Source organism: Sciurus carolinensis, chromosome 16, assembly GCF_902686445.1.
Source record: "Sciurus carolinensis chromosome 16, mSciCar1.2, whole genome shotgun sequence".
Taxonomy (NCBI): Eukaryota; Metazoa; Chordata; class Mammalia; order Rodentia; family Sciuridae; genus Sciurus; species Sciurus carolinensis.
The window spans coordinates 25,568,236-25,590,096 of NC_062228.1; the positions used below are offsets into that span (position 1 = coordinate 25,568,236).

General features: G+C 36.1%; 1 protein-coding gene across 1 annotated transcript in view; it reads right to left on the minus strand.

Annotated features, from left to right (window-relative positions):
• LOC124966048 (cadherin-8-like) overlaps nt 1-21,861 on the minus strand; it is a 154,199-nt gene that overhangs the window by 102,727 nt on the left and 29,611 nt on the right. The window contains 1 exon segment of the mRNA XM_047527154.1: nt 14,530-14,666. Within this exon segment, the coding sequence (XP_047383110.1) occupies nt 14,530-14,666 (137 nt within the window).

The window sequence follows — 21,861 nt, forward strand, 5'->3', positions numbered from 1 at the left end:
ACCTATTGTTGCTTGTATTCTTGATAATCGCCATTCTAATTGGGGTGAGATGAAATCTTAGGGTAGTTTTGATTTGCATTTCCCTTATTACTAGGGATGTTGAACATTTTTTCATATATCTGGTGATTACTTGTACATCTTCTTCTGTGAAGTGTCTGTTCATTTCCTTAGCCCATTTGTTGATTGGATTATTTGTATTCTTCGTGTAGAGTTTTTTGAGTTCTTTATAGATTCTGGAAATTAGCGCTCTATCTGAGGTATGGTTGGCAAAGATATTCTCCCACTCTGTAGGCTCTCTCTTCACATTTCTGATAGTTTCCTTTGCTGAGAGAAAGCTTTTTAGTTTGAATCTATCCCAGTTGTTTATTCTTGCTTTTATTTCTTGTGCTATGGGAGTCCTGTTAAGGAAATCTGATCCTGAGCCAACAAGTTGAAGATTTGGACCTACTTTTTCTTCTATAAGATGCAGGGTCTCTGGTCTGATTCCGAGGTCCTTGATCCATTTTGAGTTGAGTTTTGTGTAGGGTGAGAGATAGGGGTTTAGTTTCATTCTATTGCATATGGTTTTCCAGTTTTCCCAGCACCATTTGTTGAAGAGGCTATCTTTTCTCCATTGCATATTGTTGGAACCTTTGTCTAGTATGAGAAAATTGTATTTATTTGGGTTTGTGTCCATGTCCTCTATTCTGTACCATTGATCTACCTGTCTATTTTGGTACCAATACCATGCCGTTTTTGTTACTATTGCTTTGTAGTAGAGTTGAAGATCTGGTATTGCAATACCCCCTGCTTCGCTCTTGCTACTGAGGATTGCTTTAGCTATTCTAGGTTTTTTATTCTTCCAGATGAATTTCATAATTGCTTGCTCTATTTCTGCGAGGTACATCATTGGGATTTTAATTGGAATTGCATTGAATCTGTATAGAACTTTAGGTAGTATAGCCATTTTGACGATATTAATTCTGCCTATCTATCAGATCATAATGGATTGAAATTAGAAATAAATGACAGAATAAAAAACAGAAACTTCTCCAATACCTGGAGACTAAATAATACACTATTATATGATGAATGGATAACAGAAGACATCAGGAGGGAAATAAAAAAATTCTTAAAAGTAAACGAGAACAAAGACACATCATATCAAAATCTCTGGGACACTATGAAAGCAGTACTTAGAGGAAGATTTATTTCATGGGGTGCATTCAAAAAAAGAAGTAGAAATCAACAAATAAACGAGTTAACACTACAGCTCAAAGCACTAGAAAAAGAAGAGCAGACCAATACCAAAAGTAGTAGAAGACAGGAAATAGTTAAAATCAGAGCCGAAATCAACGAAATCGAAACAAAAGAAACAATCGGAAAAATTAATAAAATAAATAGTTGGTTCTTTGAAAAAATAAATAAAATTGATAAACCCTTAGCCACACTAACAAAGAGAAAGAGGGAGAAAACTCAAATTACTAAAATTCGGAATGAACAAGGAAACATCACAACAGACACGAGTGAAATACAAAACATAATTAGAAGCTATTTCGAAAATCTATACTCCAACAAAACAGAAAACCTTGAAGACATCAACAAATTTCTAGAGACATATGAACTACCTAAACTGAACGAGGAGGACATACACAACTTAAATAAACCAATTTCAAGCAATGAAATAGAAGAGGTCATCAAAAGCCTACCAACAAAGAAAAGTCCAGGACCAGATGGGTTCTCAGCCGAGTTCTATAAAACCTTTAAAGAAGAGCTCATTCCAATACTCCTCAAACTATTCCATGAGATAGAAGAGGAGGGAACCCTACCAAACTCGTTCTATGAAGCCAATATCACCCTGATACCTAAACCAGACAGAGACACATCAAGGAAAGAAAATTTCAGACCAATATCCTTAATGAACATCGATGCAAAAATTCTCAACAAAATTTTAGCAAATCGCATACAAATATATATTAAAAAGATAGTGCACCACGATCAAGTGGGTTTTATCCCAGGGATGTACTATGCATTCTTAAAGCAGAGTCTTAAAAGGTGTGTGTGGAAATAAAGGTTAAATACAGCAGAGGCGGCCATACCCATGACTGAGTGAAACAGGCCAGGATGAGCAAGATCCTGCTTTTCATCACAGAAATGTCCAAAGTCCCCAGAAGGCTTCATGCAGTTGTTTGTCTATAACATTCTTACTTTTCTTTTTCACTTGTAATGTAGCATTGAGCTTGATTCTCAGAGCCTTGGAGAAAGCATCATATAGAAATCATTTCTTCCTTCTATTAGTGGCTTGGTTCTCTTTGGGTTGACAACATAGCCATATCCCCAAATCTATCTCTGGACCACAGAGGCTTCACTAGGACAGGAAGTGACTTTTCTACAACCCGAAGTCTTGTGTATTTATTTTACAATTCTTTGGTACATTTAACACTGGTTTATTTGATCTTAAAATACTTTAAGATAGACAAAACTTCAGACAAAAGCAATCACTGAGAGGACAAAGTTCAAATAAAGATAATAAATTCAGCATCTCTTATTTCACTGAGGTCTCCTATTTATATGCCAGGGGCCACTTATAGAATATAGCTGCTTTCTAAAATTCATGTCTAACCAATCACTTCTAATAGATGAAACAGATATTTTCATATTTATTTTAGGTATCAGTTATCCTGAGATGTCACCCAGCACATCAGTTTTTGTCTCAGATGCTTTTTATATCTTTTCTTAAATAAACAAATGTGGGTTTCTATGGTATTCTGTGGCATTCAGTCTTTGTTTCTTTGTAACTGCTACATAATTATATTGGAAATGTGAAAAACAGTTCAGCAGGAAATCAAATGTGAGCTCAGTAAGGGTATTTTTATATCCACAGATACTTAAATATGAACCAGCAAAGAGATTTAGATACTGTGCCTAACACAAAAATCTAATGACAAATCATATTTAAAAGCCAGTAAAGAAAGTTTTCAAAACACATATTTTGTTTATAGTGCATTAGTTGTTTATTTATTTATTTTCATTTTTAATTTTTTTTTTTTTTTTTGCTAGACAAAACTGTATTTAAGTAAAGCCAAGACAAAAAGGTTTTTTAAAAGGTCACTTCCCATTAAATATCTAGCTCAAAATAATCCAAACTCCTGAGGATTTATCATTTGCATTGTTAAAAACAGTGCCAGCTAATTGAAGACATTATTATATGTAAGGTGACATGATATATGTGTATATATACATATATATTATACATATATATTCTCTCAACCAAGTAAATTTAGGCTTCCCATTGAGTATTCGTTTTCTTTTTACTGATGAAGAAATAAATTAGATAGGTCAAAGTAATTGTTTCTGTCTGGGTGGGTAATTGTTAATGGAACCTAGATTGAAATTCATATTTGTTCAACTGCAATGTCTAAGCCTTTTCCCTTCATACTTGTTATCCACAGTTTTATTCCTTGTCTCCCTCTTCCAGCCTATTGTTAAGCACTCATTGTTAAATTATAACAGCAGGGGTGTAGAGTCGACTTCACCATCATTCCAGGCTTATCTCAGTGGGTAACAAAAACATTCACACTTCAATATTAGCTCCTCATTTAGACTTTAATGTATTTTAAAATTTAGGAACCAGAGGTTCCTAAAAATCCAAATTCTTCTGGAATAGAGTTCACAGGCGCAAACATTAGATTTCTTGTGCTTGTCGGACCTCCTGCCATCCTTCCCCACCCCTTTCAGTTGCTTCAGTAGGATGAAAGTCTACTGATAATGTTCCATTGTGTTCCAAACTCTTTTATGAAGAACTAGCTGAAGGACAGTGTGAACACTTACACAGGCCATCTTTTCTGTAATCTGACTTGTTAACATGAGTCATGACATGTCTGAATAGCAACTGGGCTCTCAGTTGGAAAGGATAAATGCTAAATGTTCAAATACTGGGCTGGCAATTCACACAAACCTAGGATCGAATGCAACTCAGCCAGCCATCTGAATGGGGTGGGCTTGAGCTTTGTTGTCTTTGCTTTATTAGATCAAAGAACTGATGGTACTGACTCATGAGTATTAAGTCTAACATAGAGCACAGAAAGGGCTAGAACACTGTCAAGTGCAGAGTAAGCACCAACACTTTTAATTGCATAATTATTTTTGTCCTGGTTTACAATCTCCAGGAACATTGGTTCCTTCACTTCCCTCATTAGTTTTAACCAGATGCCAGTTTCTGTCTGTTCAAACTCCATCTCTAATGCAGCTTTAGTTTTGTTCTGGATTAAGATGACAGGGATACAGCGGTGGTTCTTAAAGTGTGGTCCCTGGATCAGCAGCATCAATCTCACGTGGGAACCTGTTAGAAATATAAATTCTTTGCCCCACTGTGTGGTTTAACAAGCCCTCCAGGGGATTCTGATATGCCTTATAGCTTCAGGAATGCTGGATCATAGCCATAATTCTTTCCTTGCCATTATCTATATTTTTTGCCTCTCCTTCCACGAATAAACTATCCTGGTCCTAAACTTCAATCTTCAGTGCTAATGTTCTGGGCCCTGATTTCCTTTATTTTAATGCACTGAATGGGTTCCTCTGACACAGAGAATAGCACAATTTCCATGATCTGTCATTTAGGCAACCATAATAGGCTGCATATATTTAAAGATAGATAGAGATATGTATGTATGTATATACATGTGCATATATATATATATTATATATATATGAAGTATATCTGTTCTTCAATTGTATCTTTCTTCCTCTTGACTGCCCTCACCTTCAAAAGTTATTATAAGATCTTCTCTTGATCAAGACATTTCCTAATTTTAAAATGCATCTCTGAAAAAAGCTAACAGCTAGTTCACCATCCTAATTAAACAAATAAACAAAAAACAAATCCCTCCTATAAAGAATCTTCCCAGAGAATACTGTTTTTCAACCAATGGAGGAATATCCACCTATTTCCCTTACATGTTGTTTCAGTAAATTATATGTTAGAGTTTCAGATATGTGTTTCTACTTCTTTGCTTCATTCTTAGAAATTGAAGAAGAGTTCTCACCATAAAACCATCGAACACTGTGAGGGAAAACATATGCTATTAGCTCTATATGGTCATGCCAAAATGTATACATATTTCAACACATTATATTGAATGCTATAAATAGAGAAAATAACTTTATTAAAAAAAAAAGATCAAAAAGAAGAGGTCATGTCTTTTGGGTTTCCAAATATGTAACTCTGGACACAGTTAGAACACATGGAATATCTGCTCACATGAGCTGACTCCTATATGCTCTAGTTTAGAAAAATAATACTGATGTGAGTAGACAGAAGTATTATGCTCTGGAGAGACTTGCTCTGTGACTTTCAGGACTGGGGAGGTGAATCCTCATGAGGATAATGCCTCATCAATGTTCAAGTGATTTTTGGAGACTAAAATGAAACAGTACTTATCAAGAGTTTAACAGAGTTTCTCTTCTAAAGTTGCTGCTCAAAGATTGTTAATTTCTCTTTTCTTAGCTGATTTGAAATCCCGGATAGAAATAACTGGCAGCCATGAAAGGAGCAGGATTAACATTTCTTTGTGACTGTATAAACTGACCTTGGATGAGTCCTTATCATAGGGAGAATCCAGGGGCTGAAAGTGTCAGCAAAATATAAGTAAGGGTGCAGAGTAACTGATGCTTACCACCCCAAATTTGAAGGAAGCCATGTTATTGTGGTTTAAATGTCCACCATTTGGCTAAGAGGCCACCTGGCACAAAGTGCAGGTGTGTGGGGGTGAATAAAGATGAACTTGGAGCTTATATTTAACTCCAGTTTCTAAGCTTTGGATTAGGGATTCCTGTAATCACAAAATGTCCTGTTTTCTTTCTTTTGGTTTTGCTGCTTTGTAGCCTGCTTCTACTTGTTCAATACAGATCAGATTAAATGATAAACAGGCTTGTGGGATAATGAAGTGTGTGGCTGGCATTATTCAGGGCTTGCCTCAAGGTTCTCAGAAGGGAAAAGAAATACAGGTTCCCAGATTGGAAAGTTGGCTCTTTGTGGAGGGAGACAGGGGACTCAGGGGCTCCTCTCAACCAGCACGGTTCTCATGGTCTCTGATTTCTAAGACTGGTTAATATTCCATGCCAGACGATGCTCCACAATTTTCATACATGGAAAATACAGTTATCCTTGCCCTTTAAGTCCCTGATCAAGTCACTCAGGGAAGAAAGAAATTAAAAATCCAAGCATCCATAATGCACATGTTTCTGTCTGCCTAAGATTTTTCGTAAAAACTGAGTTGGGTATAGTAAAGTAAAGATCTTTTCCACCAATCAATTAATAGTATCTGTTTGGATTCAGAATGCATCAAGCGTACTCCCTCATGGTTGGTAATTCCTTATTTCCTTTATTCTTTCCTTCATCTAGTAAATATTTATTTGAAGCTTCAAGCATTGCACTAGGCCCCTGGGATAAAACAATAATCAATAATAAAAGATAATAAAATGTTTCATGAGAGCAGGGGATATTTAACTGTTTCTTCTCATGATCCATTTTCACAACCTCAGCAAATAAGTTTACAATAAGCCTTGATCAGTGATTTGAAGGAAAAGGTCACTTAGAACAAAGTGAGAAGTTAAATAACAAAGGAAAATTATCCATCCAGACATATAAGGAAATAATAATAAAAACAATAGCTAACTTGTACATTAGCAATTGTGGGGCAGAAGATGTTCTAAGCATTATAAATGAATTAATAGATTCAATGAATTAATACATATTATAACTTAAGCTGAGATTCTAAGAAATCCATAGTTAATCAGTGGATGGCTGTTAGAAATTGCATGTTCTATCTTTTCACCCAAATGTGCAAGGTTTTAGTGAAGACTTCTGAATGTGCATGCACTATCCTGAGAAGCAGATTCTGGAAGTTAAGTAACTCACCAACCAAGTGAGTGTGAATACATGAAAAGTAATGATCATTGTAGCACAGAGACTTAGAAGCCTGGTCTCTCTCTTTCTCTTATTTTCTTATTCTTTCCCATGTCTAAACTGATATCTGCACTTTCTCTCCTGGTTCTTATGACTTCTCCAACCATAGCCTATTTTGTGACCAGTTGATAGCAACTTGCACCCAAGAGTCTGGTATCATGGTTTTGCTACTTACCTCCTTTCTATACTTTGTCTTTCTATCCTTTGAGTTACTTATGAGACTTGAGGACTGTGCTTTACACAAACAAAAACAAAACCAAACAAACAAAACGACCAGGGAAAGATGGAGGAAGAGGAGTCACTTTCCTACTCTCCTTCATTAAGGTTATGAATAAGGGGCTATAAATTTCAATGACATACTAAAAGAGTGCCTGGTTAAAATCTATATCATCCTTCTCAACCCATGTGCACTATCTAAGTAAACTACATGAGAAAGAGATAAAAGGATGGACAAGATGAGGAGGTCTTGGGATGAAGTGGGTAGAATGGTTGTGAAACAAAGACAAAATTGGAAATGCCAAAGTCAATATGCAAGAAATGATGTGGGTATCTTTGGAGGTGGCAGGAGATTCACAGGGATGAAAATACATGGATCTGAGCTGAGCACAGAGTTGAGCCGGCATTAGCTATCTCCTTTGTCCTGGAATGGCAAGGACTCCAAGTCTTCCATTTGGAGAAGTATGTTTGGATGCTGGTTCCTTCCTCAGGAACATATACCTTCCCCTTCACATTCCCGTATTTTCCCAATTTCCCGCTGCCTGTCATTGCACTCCTCTTTAGAGTTAGAAAATTGATCTCCACCTAGCCCTCTTTGTTTAGAGCATTGATATCCACCTCTCAAAACCTATCTCAGTTGGGGGATCTTAATTAGGCTTACGAACACATTCCCAGTTCTAGCAATCACACACATGCAACTGCAACCTCTTCCATATTTGTAGCAATTTTAACCACTCCTACACCTGAATTTCTCTGCCCATATTAGGCTTTTCCGTTCTGTGAGAGTTATCTAACTGGACAATGACCTGTCTCCATCTACCTCACCCCGACCCTATGCAAGGGAATGGCATTGATCTTAATAAGGCTCTAGTCCAGATGATGCCATGTGTAATAAATAATGATATATTTTGAATAAGTTCTTGATATAAAATCTGAAGTCTTTCATCTGATTAGGCAATTCAAGCATGTAGGCATGAGCCTGCTTCATTTTGAGGGCTCTTCTTAGTCACTGGTCAATCTGCCTGGCCTGTACCAGAAGCAAGAGGAGGTCAGTGAAAAAGCATTCACTGTAAAGTGCCCAAATAGAACTGCACCTAGCAGTGACGAATAGGCTTCAATGACCCATTTCTGTTTTTTTCTTATTTTATTTTTGTTTCTGTTGTGGGGAGGGAAAGGGGTAATAACTAATATAACCTTAAATTAAGTAGTTATTAAAAGTCCCATGTAAGGGTTGGGTGAACTATAAGAATATAAGGAATTTATTCATTACTTTCTATACTAAGAAGTATAGTACTATTATGTTTAACTCAATTCTCATTACACTCCAGAGTTTAAAGGACAATATTATTCCCATTTCACAGATGAGAAAACTGAGATGAAAAGAGGGGAAATACTGTGCTGAGGCTTAATGGCCAAACTATGGTCAACATTCTACCTCCATCTACCTCCACACCCCAAGATCCCTCACAAAATCATAAACAATGAGCCACCTATAAAGAGATATTTTTTCTAAGTAGCCTTGGTTGGACAAAGCAATTATTCTGGCCACTGGGCCTCATGCCAAGAAGAAACATTCCTTAAGTGCTATCAAACGAGTGCTTTCCCTGGGAGATTTAAACATCATTAGTGAAAAGCTTCATTTGCAATATTGTGTGCAGCCCACTGTAGTGGGCCAGAGCAATGCATTATCACTAACTCGAAGAGATTAATTTAATGGGCAATTATATGCTTCTTGCTTTGAATACTTTCAGGTAACCAAGGGTCGTGTGTTTTCTAGAACTGCGAATTGTCTGCTCCCAGGTACAGAGCCTCAGAGACTTTTGTCACTTTCCATTCCGTTCAAGTTCTCTGTGAAGGACACTTTAAAATTGGCACTCACTGACACTAGAAGGACCCTGCACTATTCTAAACAAATCAGTTCTCTCACTGTTCTCTAATATCCTGTATCTGTTTGAGAGATGCTGATTGCTCATGATCTGTCATCTGACAAACCTAACTTAAAAATCTCACCATAATACTTACTGAAATCTCACAAAATCAGCACAGGAAAAATGAACAAGAAATCAAAAGCACCTCACCTCCTTTCCCTGTCTTCATAAACCTTCTCTGTCTCCTTTGAAAGTTTGAATGTTTAATGCATGTGTGTGTGTGTGTGTGTGTGTGTGTGTGTAGAAGAAAGTTGTGAAAATTGGATTCCTGAATTCCTCCTTTGAGATTCTGATTCAGTAGGTCTTGAATGAAATACAGGACTCTTTTGTTTATTTTTTGTTTGTTTTGAGCAATTATTTAAGTGATTTTGACTGAAGTGTTCGTTGAACAACAGAGTCCCCTTAAACAGCATGTTGGGTAATATTTAGTAGGAGTTCACGGGTGCTAAGATGGCAGAGGAAGGATATAAGAAGATGCTGTGGGAGGCCAAGACAGGGAGATGAGTCATCATGCCCCGTTTACAATAAGTTCCATTACTAGGACAACTTCTGCCACTGAGGACTCATCAGCATAACTCCTACAGGTTAGGTATTTTTAAATGACCAATGGGAGTAAAGTGTCAATCTTCTAATTAGGTTTTCCAAAGTAATTAATGAGGGAAGATAAGACAATATTCTAATCAGGTATCTTAAGATAATCCGTGGGAGCAAATGGGGTAAAGTCTTCAATCTGGTCTGTATAAGAAAGAGAACCCCTTCACAGCTTGGTATATAAGACACTAATTTCCAGACATTGTAGTCTTAAGTCCCTCTTTCTCATTGGGACCACTCCACTCCACTATCTTTGGGAAGTACTACTCTCACCATCACTTTCAATAAATCTGTACTTTGTCTGTTAATTCTTTGTGTCTTACTCAATTCTTTGGGGCACCAAGGACCTGATTCCCAACTGAACGCCCCAAAAATAGCACTCTATCTGTTCTTCAGTATCCTAATTCCTAAAATGGGAATAGGATTCCAGTTTGAAGTTCTACTTCATCCTTTAGGCAAAGTCCTTCAGGCAAAATTTCTTCTCTTCCTTCTAGAGGTTAGAAAAGGAGCATCTGATCTAATAATGTGAGTTTGTTCTTCCTCAACTACACTCTGGTCTCTACCCCAGCCTCCTGCTCTGCACAGAAAAACTACTTCATTCACTAGCTTTGAAAATGAAATAGTCAAGCCAGAAGTTCAAACTGAGCAGGAGGACAAAGAGGAAAAATGGAAGTGAGAATTCCATAGAAAGTGTTTAAAGACGTATTTTTACAGTAAAACATGGGTGCATTTTCCCCCTATACTCCCCAACTCTTTGAATGAAACTGTAGACAAGTCACTTGACCCAAGTTTCCCTTTTACACACATGCATCTAATAAGAGTATTTTCTTTCAAGGAGTGAGGTAAGAATTAAATATATTAAGGGACCTATGTAATAATTTTTTAGCAGTTAATTGGTCAAGAAATTTTACCTGAAATCTTTACCATCATGATAAACAGCAGCCATGCATTGTAGCTTTAGGGGGTGGGTTTATTGCCAGCAGAAATACACTACACTAGCCTAATCTCTTATCAGCACACGAGCACCCAGCTGCAGGCTCATGGAGTGAGATGGACTGGTTTGGTTGGTCAGGACAGCAGGCTAGATAGATCCTTTACCACTAGAATACTTGGGTGATACACACAGCCTTTGGTTCAGTGAATCTCACACAAAAGAATAAAGGATGACATCTGCATTCTAATTAATAGATAACAGATGGACTTCCTTAAAATCCACTTTTAAAAAATTTTAATTGTTCTAATTAGTTGCTCATGACAGTAGAATACATTTACACATTTTGATAAATCATACATAAATGGAGTGTAATTTCTCATTTTTCTGATTGTACATTCTGTAGGATCACACTGGTCGCGCAGTCATATATGTACCTGAGGTAATAATGTCTGTTTCACTCTACTCTCCTTCCTACTCTCATACCCCTTCCCAACCCTTCACTCCCCTCTACCTAATGTAAAGTAACTCTATTCTTCCCTAGCCACCCCTTTATTGTGAATTAGCATCCATCCACATATCAGAGAAAATCCACTTTTCAGGTTAATTTCATTTGTTTGAATCTTTTTGTCTGATGAGATGGCATTCTGAGAGTAATTTTAAATTGGTCTCCCTGGAATGAATATTCCTTTATCATTATTAGAACTCCTCCTATGAGGTTCTGTTATTCTGGGTAGTTTTAATATTCATCTAGGACAACTACAATAAATCTTCCTTTAATATGTCTTTTTCCCCAAGACGTGGTCTGGGGCTTTGGAAGACAAGCACCACATGATGGGCAAAATAATCAAACCAAGTCAAAACAAGTTTCTAAACTTTTTCACAGTAATTCTAATTTTTCTTAAGTTCTTTTGTGATCCTATAATTTCTACTTTCTTTCATGATTTAGAATAAACATGACTCAATCTTACTTTCAATTTTGTAGATTTATGCCCACCCTTGCCTTTATTTTACAGCTAAAACTAAACTTTTTTTTATAGTCTCATTCTTGTTAGTCCTAAAACATTTTAGGCAAAATAAAAAAAAATAAAAATAATTAAGTGACAATTAGTTTAGTTCAATATTTCTTAATATGTTTAACCTGAATTAAGATTGTTTCTAGACTAAAATATGCATATGACGTTTGTGCAGCTTTTAATCTCTGAGTTAAAAAAAAAGTAAGGTGACTCACATTCATTTCAATAGGATAACATGTTGGTGTTACATATTTTAAATTCTGTAAGTCTCGTGATCAAGCTGTTTCATCATGTGGGCAAAAGCACACTATATTCATTCTCAGTATGAAACCAACTATAAAACTGTATCTGGGATTGACATGAGTCATTTCTCTGAAAATAGGAAAATTTAACTGGTATACTTTTGATATTTCTTGGAACTGGGTTATCCTGTATTAAAAATTCATAATTATAATAATAATAGTACTTTAAAATTTTAAGTATTTTACTGCTGCACACAAAGGCTTGTTTTTCAAGTTTATTATGAAGCAATTATTTAATATATGTTTCATCAAAGAAGGTCCCTTGTTACATTTCTTTCTCCCCATCACCAGGGAACTCTTTAGTCCCTAGCACTGGGTCTTCTTCCTTACCTCTGGGTCTCTATGGATACTCAGCAGAGTCCAATGCCCTCTCTCATATGGAGAAGCTTCCAGGGACCACACAGTAAGGAAACCTCCAAGAGGAACAAGGGTTTTGACCATTTTGCTCCCTGCTGCAACCCCAATCACTATATGAGTGGTTGGCAAACAAAGACTCACTCAATAATTTATGAATGAAAGAGTCAACAACTATCATCCCTTGATGGGTTTCAGACCCCTGTCATGCCAAAGTTAGCAGCTCACTGTACGAGAACATGGGTCTTGTATAGGTTTTCCTTACTTCCCTGTGATTCCTTGCAAATGAACCTTTTGTTTTTGGGTTGCCCTGAAGTGTTTCTTAAGTATCTTTTCTGTGTATTCATTTATTTTTATTCCTTAGAGTGGAGTACTTGATTGCTTATAATTGGGACAACCTGGATGAATATTTAAGTAAAGGCATCCATCTTGTAAAAGAAGTAATATGAATTAAAGTTAACTTGACTAGGTTATATTCGATATGGGAAAAAATTCTTTTCAAAGTAATCAATGCTTATATACTTTAAAAGAAGCTGCAGTTCTTTCTAGCATTATAAAGCCTTGTTCCCATCTAAATAGATACAATTTCTCTTAGAGGCTTAAAGTGATAATGGGGCTTCAACATCCTAAATTATTAAAATTTCATGTCTACACCCTTCTAAATGGGCTTAACACCTCTAATAAACCAAAACCACCAAATGGTTTGTTTTGCCAGTTCCCTTAATTCTACAAGGGGAAATCACTACCAGAGTGACCAGAGGGGAAGAATATAGTATTTCTAAACTAGGAAATACACCAAAGTTCTCCAGCTCTATCTTTATCCAGAACCAGAGCTTGGCAGGATTGAGAAACTATGTAACAAATTGTATGTTCTTTGCTGGCTCTCAAGGTTGCTACAACAAACAAGCATTCTTTACACTAGAATTTACTCTTTCACCCAAAGCTTGTTTATGAGGCTCCATGAAGGAGATATCAAAGAATAAGAGAACATTGTGCCTCTTCTGAACACCTGGCTAACACTTCCTACAAATAAATCATGCATCTCAGAGATGTGTACCTGTTTTCACATTAGCTACCAGAGAACATGGAATGCAGTTTAAGTTATACACCTTTATTTAATTATCCTCTGCATCCTCTCTATGCTGTGTGTGTGTGTTGAGGGGGAGTCATGTATGAATCTTTATTATGATTTTTACCCACCTGAGCTGGAGATGCAACACCAGCCTTTGTGAGTGTTTGCCCAGGACTGTAAAGTTGATTTTTTGTTTACTTCTGAAGAGTCCCTTTATCCTAACTCCTACAAGAACGTATTCTCTCCCTTTGTTTATAACTTTGAAGACTTAATCAGGTCCTTCATGTAAAGAAGATATTAAGATAATGTGCAAAATGTATTTTTCTGGAAAATAAAATGAACATCATGTCCCTTTTGAAAGTTTTTGCATATTAATGAAAAAGATAGATAAAGTGAAAGCTGTGAAAGTTATTGTAATACTAAATCTCACCAACCATTTTGCAGTAGCTTAGAGACTCAATGATGATCCCACTAAGTGCAAAGAATTTATGCTCACTAAAAATTAATAGACTAAAGTGTTATTTTAACAAACTCAAACCTTCTCCCCTATAGGATAATTTAATAAAAAAAAGCATGAAGCATTGCTTTGAATTTATACCAAAGTTATGTTTAAATAGTCCAATCACTATGTAAAATACCTTCAAATCTAATAAGGAAAATTTAAAAAAAAATTATCTATGACTGCACATTCTCAAAATGATATATATTGAAAATGCAAACTTTTCTTCCCCATTTTCTGTGTGTAAATGTGTTCATGTACAGTCTAAGTATGTCAACAATTGTTTATTTATTACAATATAATATGTATTATGTTTACTTAATAATACTGTATGGTTGGTTCTTAAATTTAATTTTTTTCACTTACCCTTTCAACTAAAACTTTTTCCATGTTTTAAAATACAAAACATTATTTTAATGGCTGAATAATAGATACAAGATATCAAAATATTTGGATATAAGAATATTTGCTTCCCACATATCTTGAGAACATTTGGTAATTTATGACACTGTAAGACATTTAGTGTTGAGACAATACATTAAAAGGCTCCTTGGAAGCAATAAAATAAGTGACAATGCCAAAATATCTAACAGAAACAGGAACCATCTATTACACGATCAGTCGGCATAAACTGAACCCAAACGTGGACAAAAGGAATAAACCCAGGCACTTACTAATTTCAGTTGCAATGATGGTTATGTTATGCCACACACTTAATTCTCTGTCAAGTGGTGTTGCCAGAGTGATTTTCCCATCATCTGCATTAATGTTGAACTGCCTCTCCAGGTCAGTGTGACGGTCGATGGAAAACCTGCAAAACAGATATATCTGTAATCTATTTCAACATTTACATGATCCATACGTTCCATGGCAGACCTTTAGTAATCCTTGGAGAGCCATAGTTGTGAAGTCTAATGAATTGGGAAACTCCGTGGCATCATCATTTGTAAAACAAAATGACTGAACGAGGCACAAGGAACTTAATAATTATTGTCCAAGGAGTAATTAGCTACATATGCAACATGGAGGTCGCAAACTGCCATCAGTTTCAATAGGTAGCATCTTTAAAAATGGATGCTGATGAAGAGTTAATTGGACAATCAATCACATTTATTGGACAGCTTATGATAATTAGTAGTTGCCACAAAATATCATATTTAACAATGAACTCAAGTCCAAAGCAAGATGGCGCCAGGCATCATGTTATTCATGGCAGTTTAAGGTAAATATATTCTTTGTTAAACTTTTTAATTTCTGGTGTCTTCCTTTCCTTCGTTCTCTCTCTCTCTCTCTCTCTCTCTCTCTCTCTCTCTCTCTCTCTCTCTCCCTCTCTCCCTCTCTCCCTCCCTCTCATCTTTTGATGATGGTGATTTGCCTTTCTTTGTTGTCATTTTAAGTATGTATTTAGATTTTCTATCAGTCTCAGTATGTAGAAATCAGATCATTGTTGGTCCTTTAGCAAATGTTGTGTAGAAGTAAAATAGATATTTTAATTTATCTATAACACTACCTTGATAAATTAAGAACTTCAAATGGACTTGTAGGTATTTTCTAAGCTGAAAAAAAAACCTTTTAGTTAAGATACATGTTCAGTGTCTGGAGCAAAGTGCTTATCAAGAGTATTAAATATCAAGGTAATATAGAAATCATTTTCCACACCATTTATTGATATCTTTTTTATGTACCAAGATTTGTATTCTGGATATGAAAAACTATATCCAATAATGTTTATGCTTTACTGAGTAAAAAACATACTTAAAAGATTATCCCATAAGTAAGCAGTGAGAGGAACTAAAACAAGATAAGAAGGAAGTCACAAGAAAGATGTGGGCAATCCCATTCCAGGCAGGAGGGCTAAAGAAATCCTTCATGGTTGAGGTGATCTCACAGATAGTGCACATAAAATCTGTGTTTTCACAATGCTCATCAACCTCAAATCAGAAACATCGTCCCTGGCTAGTTGGTACTGAGCACATTGCATTTTTAAGCAAGGTCTTTATAAACATTTATTTTATATCAAAAGAACAAGTGCATGTTTTTCTAATAAATTAGAAAAGCACATTCCCCTAATATTCTATCTGTACCTTTGTATTGTTTACATTTTAGATTTTGTTGCAGATTTCAAATATATGTTGCAGATATGAATATGCATCTATTCATTTGTCTGTATATCTACTTATGGGGGTAGCTAGCTAGCTGATTAGATAGGTTGATAGAGAGGTATAAATAAGGGTACATATGAATCATTCCTTCCTCTTTTAGATACTTGTTTTTATTAGAAATGGTAGGCATATCCTTTATACTAGATCCAGAGGTCCTTAAAAAAGACATCTTTCTAGGGGTGGGAGGCAAGGAGGAATTAGGTAATTACTAGGGAGTGACACTGGTCAATTTACCTTGTTATATTGTGTGCATGTGTGAATAAGTAACAACAAATCCCATCATTACGTAGGACTATAATGCACAAATAAAAAATGTGAGGAAAAAGGGGGTATCTTTGTTAAATCCTCCCCACCCAGGACAAGCATCATTGAAGAGTTTGGAAAAATATTTTAAAATAGTTAATTTTATGAGCAATTGTTTATTGATAGATTCTTTGGACAAAATCATGAGAGATAAAGTTATACTTCTTGATTTAATAATGATTCAGCTACAAATTAAGACAGTGACTTGTACTCATACACCAGACCTTTACACCTTCCATCCCCACTCCCAAGGATGACTGGGGAAATTCAGAAAGGATTTAAGAATCCAGAGGCAGATATGCATTAATAATGTCCTCAAAAAAATTCTGAGCATGAAGTATTTATTGAAAATTATTTGAATTTCCTGCATTATGGAAAGAAGACTAAAGGCCATTTTCCTGGGGAACAATAATGGTTGATTAGCCTGATAAGATTTTGAGTTTAACTATAAAATTACTGAATAGACATATGCTTTGTTCCAGATATCACATACATATCTGACTCTTAAAAAGGCTAAGAAATGTCCAGAGGATTAATTATCACTTTCTGCATCATATTCCTAAATAAACTTTGCAGGCATTTCTGAGTGCTAGTAATTTTATTGTCTCATTGTGGTACCTCACACATTCCTGCAACAACCAATTTCCCAGAGGCTACAGTAAACAAGAATCAATCTAATAACTCATATTCAATGAATCCCAAATTGGAAACACACTCCCTGGCTATTTGGTTGGTTTCCAGTAATTGCCCTGAACTTCTAGCCTAGAAGAAGTACTGGGAACAGTGACAGGGTATTTGGAAGTTGGCATTTAAAAACAATGTTGTTTGTTTAATCCCTTATGCAAATATGTGTCATACAGATCACAAACTTGGAGCAAATTGTATCTCTATTATTTATGTATTGCTGTTTCTGAGATAATTAGTAAATTCACTTAGCCTCAATTTTTTGCTGGCAAAACGAAGGAAGTATCTATATTCAAGGAGTGGTTGTGAAAATCAAAAATATAGCATAAATCAATCTCTGGCACTTGGTAGGTACCAAAGAGAGGATCATCATCATTACCGTTGTTCTTAATGCCTCTTATTAAATGAAATCTTAATAAACTTACCTATTTGGAAAGTGGTAAGGAAGGTCTCTGCCTTAACAATTTATAAATGACAGAAAACTGGGAACACATTTTGCTGTTCTTTAACCTCCATGATGCTAACAAAGGCAGAGATGTTTTTTCTCATTTTTTAAAGTTTCAGTTCATGAGACTTTATGGGTGAATTACAAGAATTTATAAAATAAACTATAAATACAGCCCTGTAGTAAGATCAGAGGTAAGAATAGCATAATATTCCAAGATGATACAATGAAAGGAACTTGATAGGAGAGAAATGACTTGGTTTAAAAGTCAGTCTAAAGTCTACCTCAACTATATCAAGGAACACCTTGCTGCCTCCTTAGAAATTTCACACTGTGTATTATCTAATACACTTTATAACAGGAACTCCCAAGAACTATAAAACAGAAAAATTCTGGCCTCATAGTCAACAAGCATGCATGAAACACCAAACTTATACCAAGCACAGTGCTAGATGCCTGTCCTTCTATCTCTCCTGGTTTTTTACACTGTGGTCTCTTGGCAGCCACTGGAAATTGGTTCCATGTTTCCCCACAGATAACAAACTTTGCAAGCTGAGGGGTGTTCAGATTCTTTATATAAATTGGTATAGCATTTGCATATAATTTTCACAATTCTTCCATATTCTTTAAATTATTTATAATATCTAATACTATGTAAGTGCTAGATTGTCGGGGCAGTCAGATGAGATGACACAAGGGACACGCTTCACAGCACACATACTGATCACTGCAGGAAGCACTGTGCTCTCACATCACTTATAGGACAGTGACATCCTTCAATATGTATATGTGTTTTCAACAATCTAAATGGAAAACTTAGACATGGAGTGCTAATATTGGAATGTTCGCACCCCAAAATTCATATATTGAAATCCTACCCTCCAAAGCGATAGTATCAAAAGTGTAGGTGATCAGGACATGAGGGCTCTGCCCTCAGCCTAGTATTACTTGCCTAATAAAAGAAATCCCAGAGAGTTAGCAAGCCCCCTTTTATGACGTGAGGACACCATCAGAAGCTATTAGTTTGCAATTGAAGGAAGGCCCTCGCTGGAACCTGACTCTGCTGGCATGCTGATCTGAGAACTCTCAACCACAGAAATGTGAGAAAGTCATTCTGCAGTGGAGAAGCTGCTGAGTCTAAGTGCTTTGTTAAAGCAGCCCAGCAAACTAGACACAGAGTCTAACAACTAGTTTTCTCACTTTGAAAGATACTAATGTGAACATGTACAACTGCTTAAGTGTTCACATATAATATCTAAGTCAAGATGATTTGCTAAGTGAGATATTTAGGTTTGAATTGCTCCTGAGTACCAGGATTAAGGGCCTCCACCTTTGATTATTTTTGTAGACCTCTGGATAAACCTTTAATCCAAATCCACCTTCGTATTCTCACAGACTCTGCTCTGTTGCTTGAGGGCACGCCTTGGGTTTCTGACTGCTTCTTCGTAGGCTCCCAGGAGAGCTATTGGCCATAGGCCCCTCACATACTCCTCATCTCCTTCTAACGAATGAGGCTGGATCTCTGATCTAGCTGCACAAGTTCACAACTTGGCTTCATTACTGAAAATTCGCAGAAAAAGATGCTTTGAAAGAAAAGCAGAGTGGGTTAAAAATCACAAATCTGGAGCAATGAAAATCACAAATCTGGAGCAATGGCTGCAATTTTAGAGTCTGATATGCAAAGTAAGTTCTCAGGATGTCATGATTTGAAGAAGAAGTCTCAGAAGGAGATGCTCAAATCACTTTGTTTTTCTGGGAACCCCAGTGTTCAGAATAGCAGCAGGTGAAGTGGAATAAACACAACCTGAGAAGCGAGAGAAACCTCAATTGACTCACCTGGGAGATTCCATGGAAAGTATTCATCTCCTCTATAAACAAAGTACCTAATTCATAGGGTAGTGCTTTGCATTAAATGAGTTGATAGACAGCTCATGTTAGATGCCAAAATAAGTAGATGAAATGATGAACCAGTTCTTCAGTCTGTAAGATACCTCTAAAAGCCTGGATTGATTATGGGAATGAAAATCCAGAAATGAAACAGTCCAAGTAGGGCTTACAATTGATATCCCTTAGTAGCTTTGAGAAGGGAAGAATTTCCCAGGTGACTGTAAATATACTCCAGAAATGTTTGTGTTATTTGTCTATATCACTGTTCTTCACTTTGGAAATGTCTCTCACCGTGGGCACCTCCAAAGAGCAAGGCCTCCAAGCTGAAGGAAGAGCAGCTATGTTGTTTTCTAACTCCTGGCTCATCAACAGGGATTCTTCAACATGTAGCCCCATGCTTTGTTTATATCTCTTTCTTGAGAAGTCTGTGCTATTATTCTTCAAACATGTTTCTCTCAATGTAAAATTTATCTCTGGTGTGGGTTTTTCTGTGGTGGGAAATTAAGAGTTGTGAGGACAAACTCTTCTCTTTGCTCTTTAGCACCAAAAGAAATTCACATAACATCTAAAAGGTTGGCATTTCGCATTACACTTATTCAAAAACTGCTTCTTGAATGAATGCATAAGCATTTATTGATCATGGATTATTGTTACTAGTACCTGTGAAGCACTGGTCTAAAGAAATGTGTGGCAAATAAATATGGCAGTGAATACCAGTAATCCCAGTAGCTAGGGAGGCTGAGGCAGGAGGATCACAAGTTTGAGGCCAGCCTCAGCAATGTAGTGAGGCCTTAAGCAATTTAGAGAGACCTAGTCTCAAAATAGTAAGCAAAAAGGTCTGGAGATATAACTCACTGATAATGTGCCCCTGGACTCATTCCTCAGTACTGAACAAATAAAAAAGAAAAGAAAAGAAAGATGTGAGCAAGAGGAAAAGAAGAAGAAAGAATTAATTTGAGTCCAACTCTTCATAGTCAAAAGTGAACTGCCTTCTAACTTATATTTTCAGAGACTTAGTATCCCCAGTATTAAAGTCTCCATTCTTATTTCTTTAGTATGGACCCTTATTGAATGTGCTGCTCCTTTGTAGGATTACTTAAGATGTGTTAGACAAAAGATCTTGCTTGAGAAGAATAGTATTCACACTGGAGAATTATCATCCTTCTACAATAAGAGAAACTTCTCATTAGCACAGTGGGAAAGTGGCATGTGAGAAAATGGGATCCATGGGTCATGTTAATATCAATTCTAATGATGGAAGTTTTGAAAATTGACAATCTCTTTCAAGTTCTACAGATAGGTTTAGAAAGTACATTATCCTTGATAACCAGTATTCACAGAAATCCTGTTTAAACGTTCTCATTTTTAATCCAACATATATCCTGCTTAGCTTTAGTACTACTGTTTCTCTAAAGTGGTATTCCTTAGAAGTAAATGCTAAAGACTTCATATTTTACTTTGTGGAATTAAGGATACAAACGCAGGGAAGTTTCTAAGCTAGTTGCTTAGGACCTGGTTCAAAGACGGCAATTTAAAACACAGTGCTCTGAGCAGATACAAGCTTATGTCCACAGTTTTATCTAATTCAAAGCAGATTGTAGAAATCAGAAGTAAATTAAAGAAAATAACTCTTAGGCAGTTGTCGAGAATAGGTTAAAAGGGGTAACTGAATATTATTGTTAGGAAATAGGACACTTTTACGTTGCCGCTATTGCTGATATTAAATACAACTTTTTCCTGAGAAATACATTTCCTGGATTAGCACAGTCCAACTACATCCATTATATACCAATATTTGGGAACAACTCCTGTATTGATGTGTTAATGTGTAAAACTCTGGTACTTCATATATTTTTGGCCAATGTGTGTGTTTATTTAAAAAAATTTTCTACTTCCTTTTCCTCAACGCATCCCCAATGCTGCATACCTACACTAAACTTCCATTCCCTGCTCAATTACTTTTTTGTCTACTTTAAATAACTTCTGTTTGTGACAAATTCAAAACATTTTCACAATTTTTAGAAGCACATTTCCAATGTCAAAGCATACTTCCTATGACTTCAGGGCAACACAGACAAAGAGCATTAACAGCATTAAGTCTGGAGTTTATACCATCAACTAGAGTCATCAACATCATCATAGTCAAATGAATAAATAACAGATAGAAAAAATTTTTTTGAACTACATTACTCCAACTATAATATTTGTGAAACACCTGATGACTTCTCCAGGGGACAGCTTCTCTGCTAAGTCCAATTTATATACCTGGCCCCAAATTACCTCATCTCAAAAATGAGAGCAAGGAGATTGCTTACCTAAAAACATAGTGTGCAGCCTAAATGAGATAATGCAAAGTATTCTTTAAATACTTTATGAAGTGCTAATATAGGGAGCAAATGTCTTTATTTGTAGAAACATTCCAACCAAATATCTGTGTATCAAACAACAACAAATGAATCTGAAAGATTCTGGTATCTGAATTCCATGTGGACAGAAGCATAATTTGGGGGCAATCCTTCTTACTA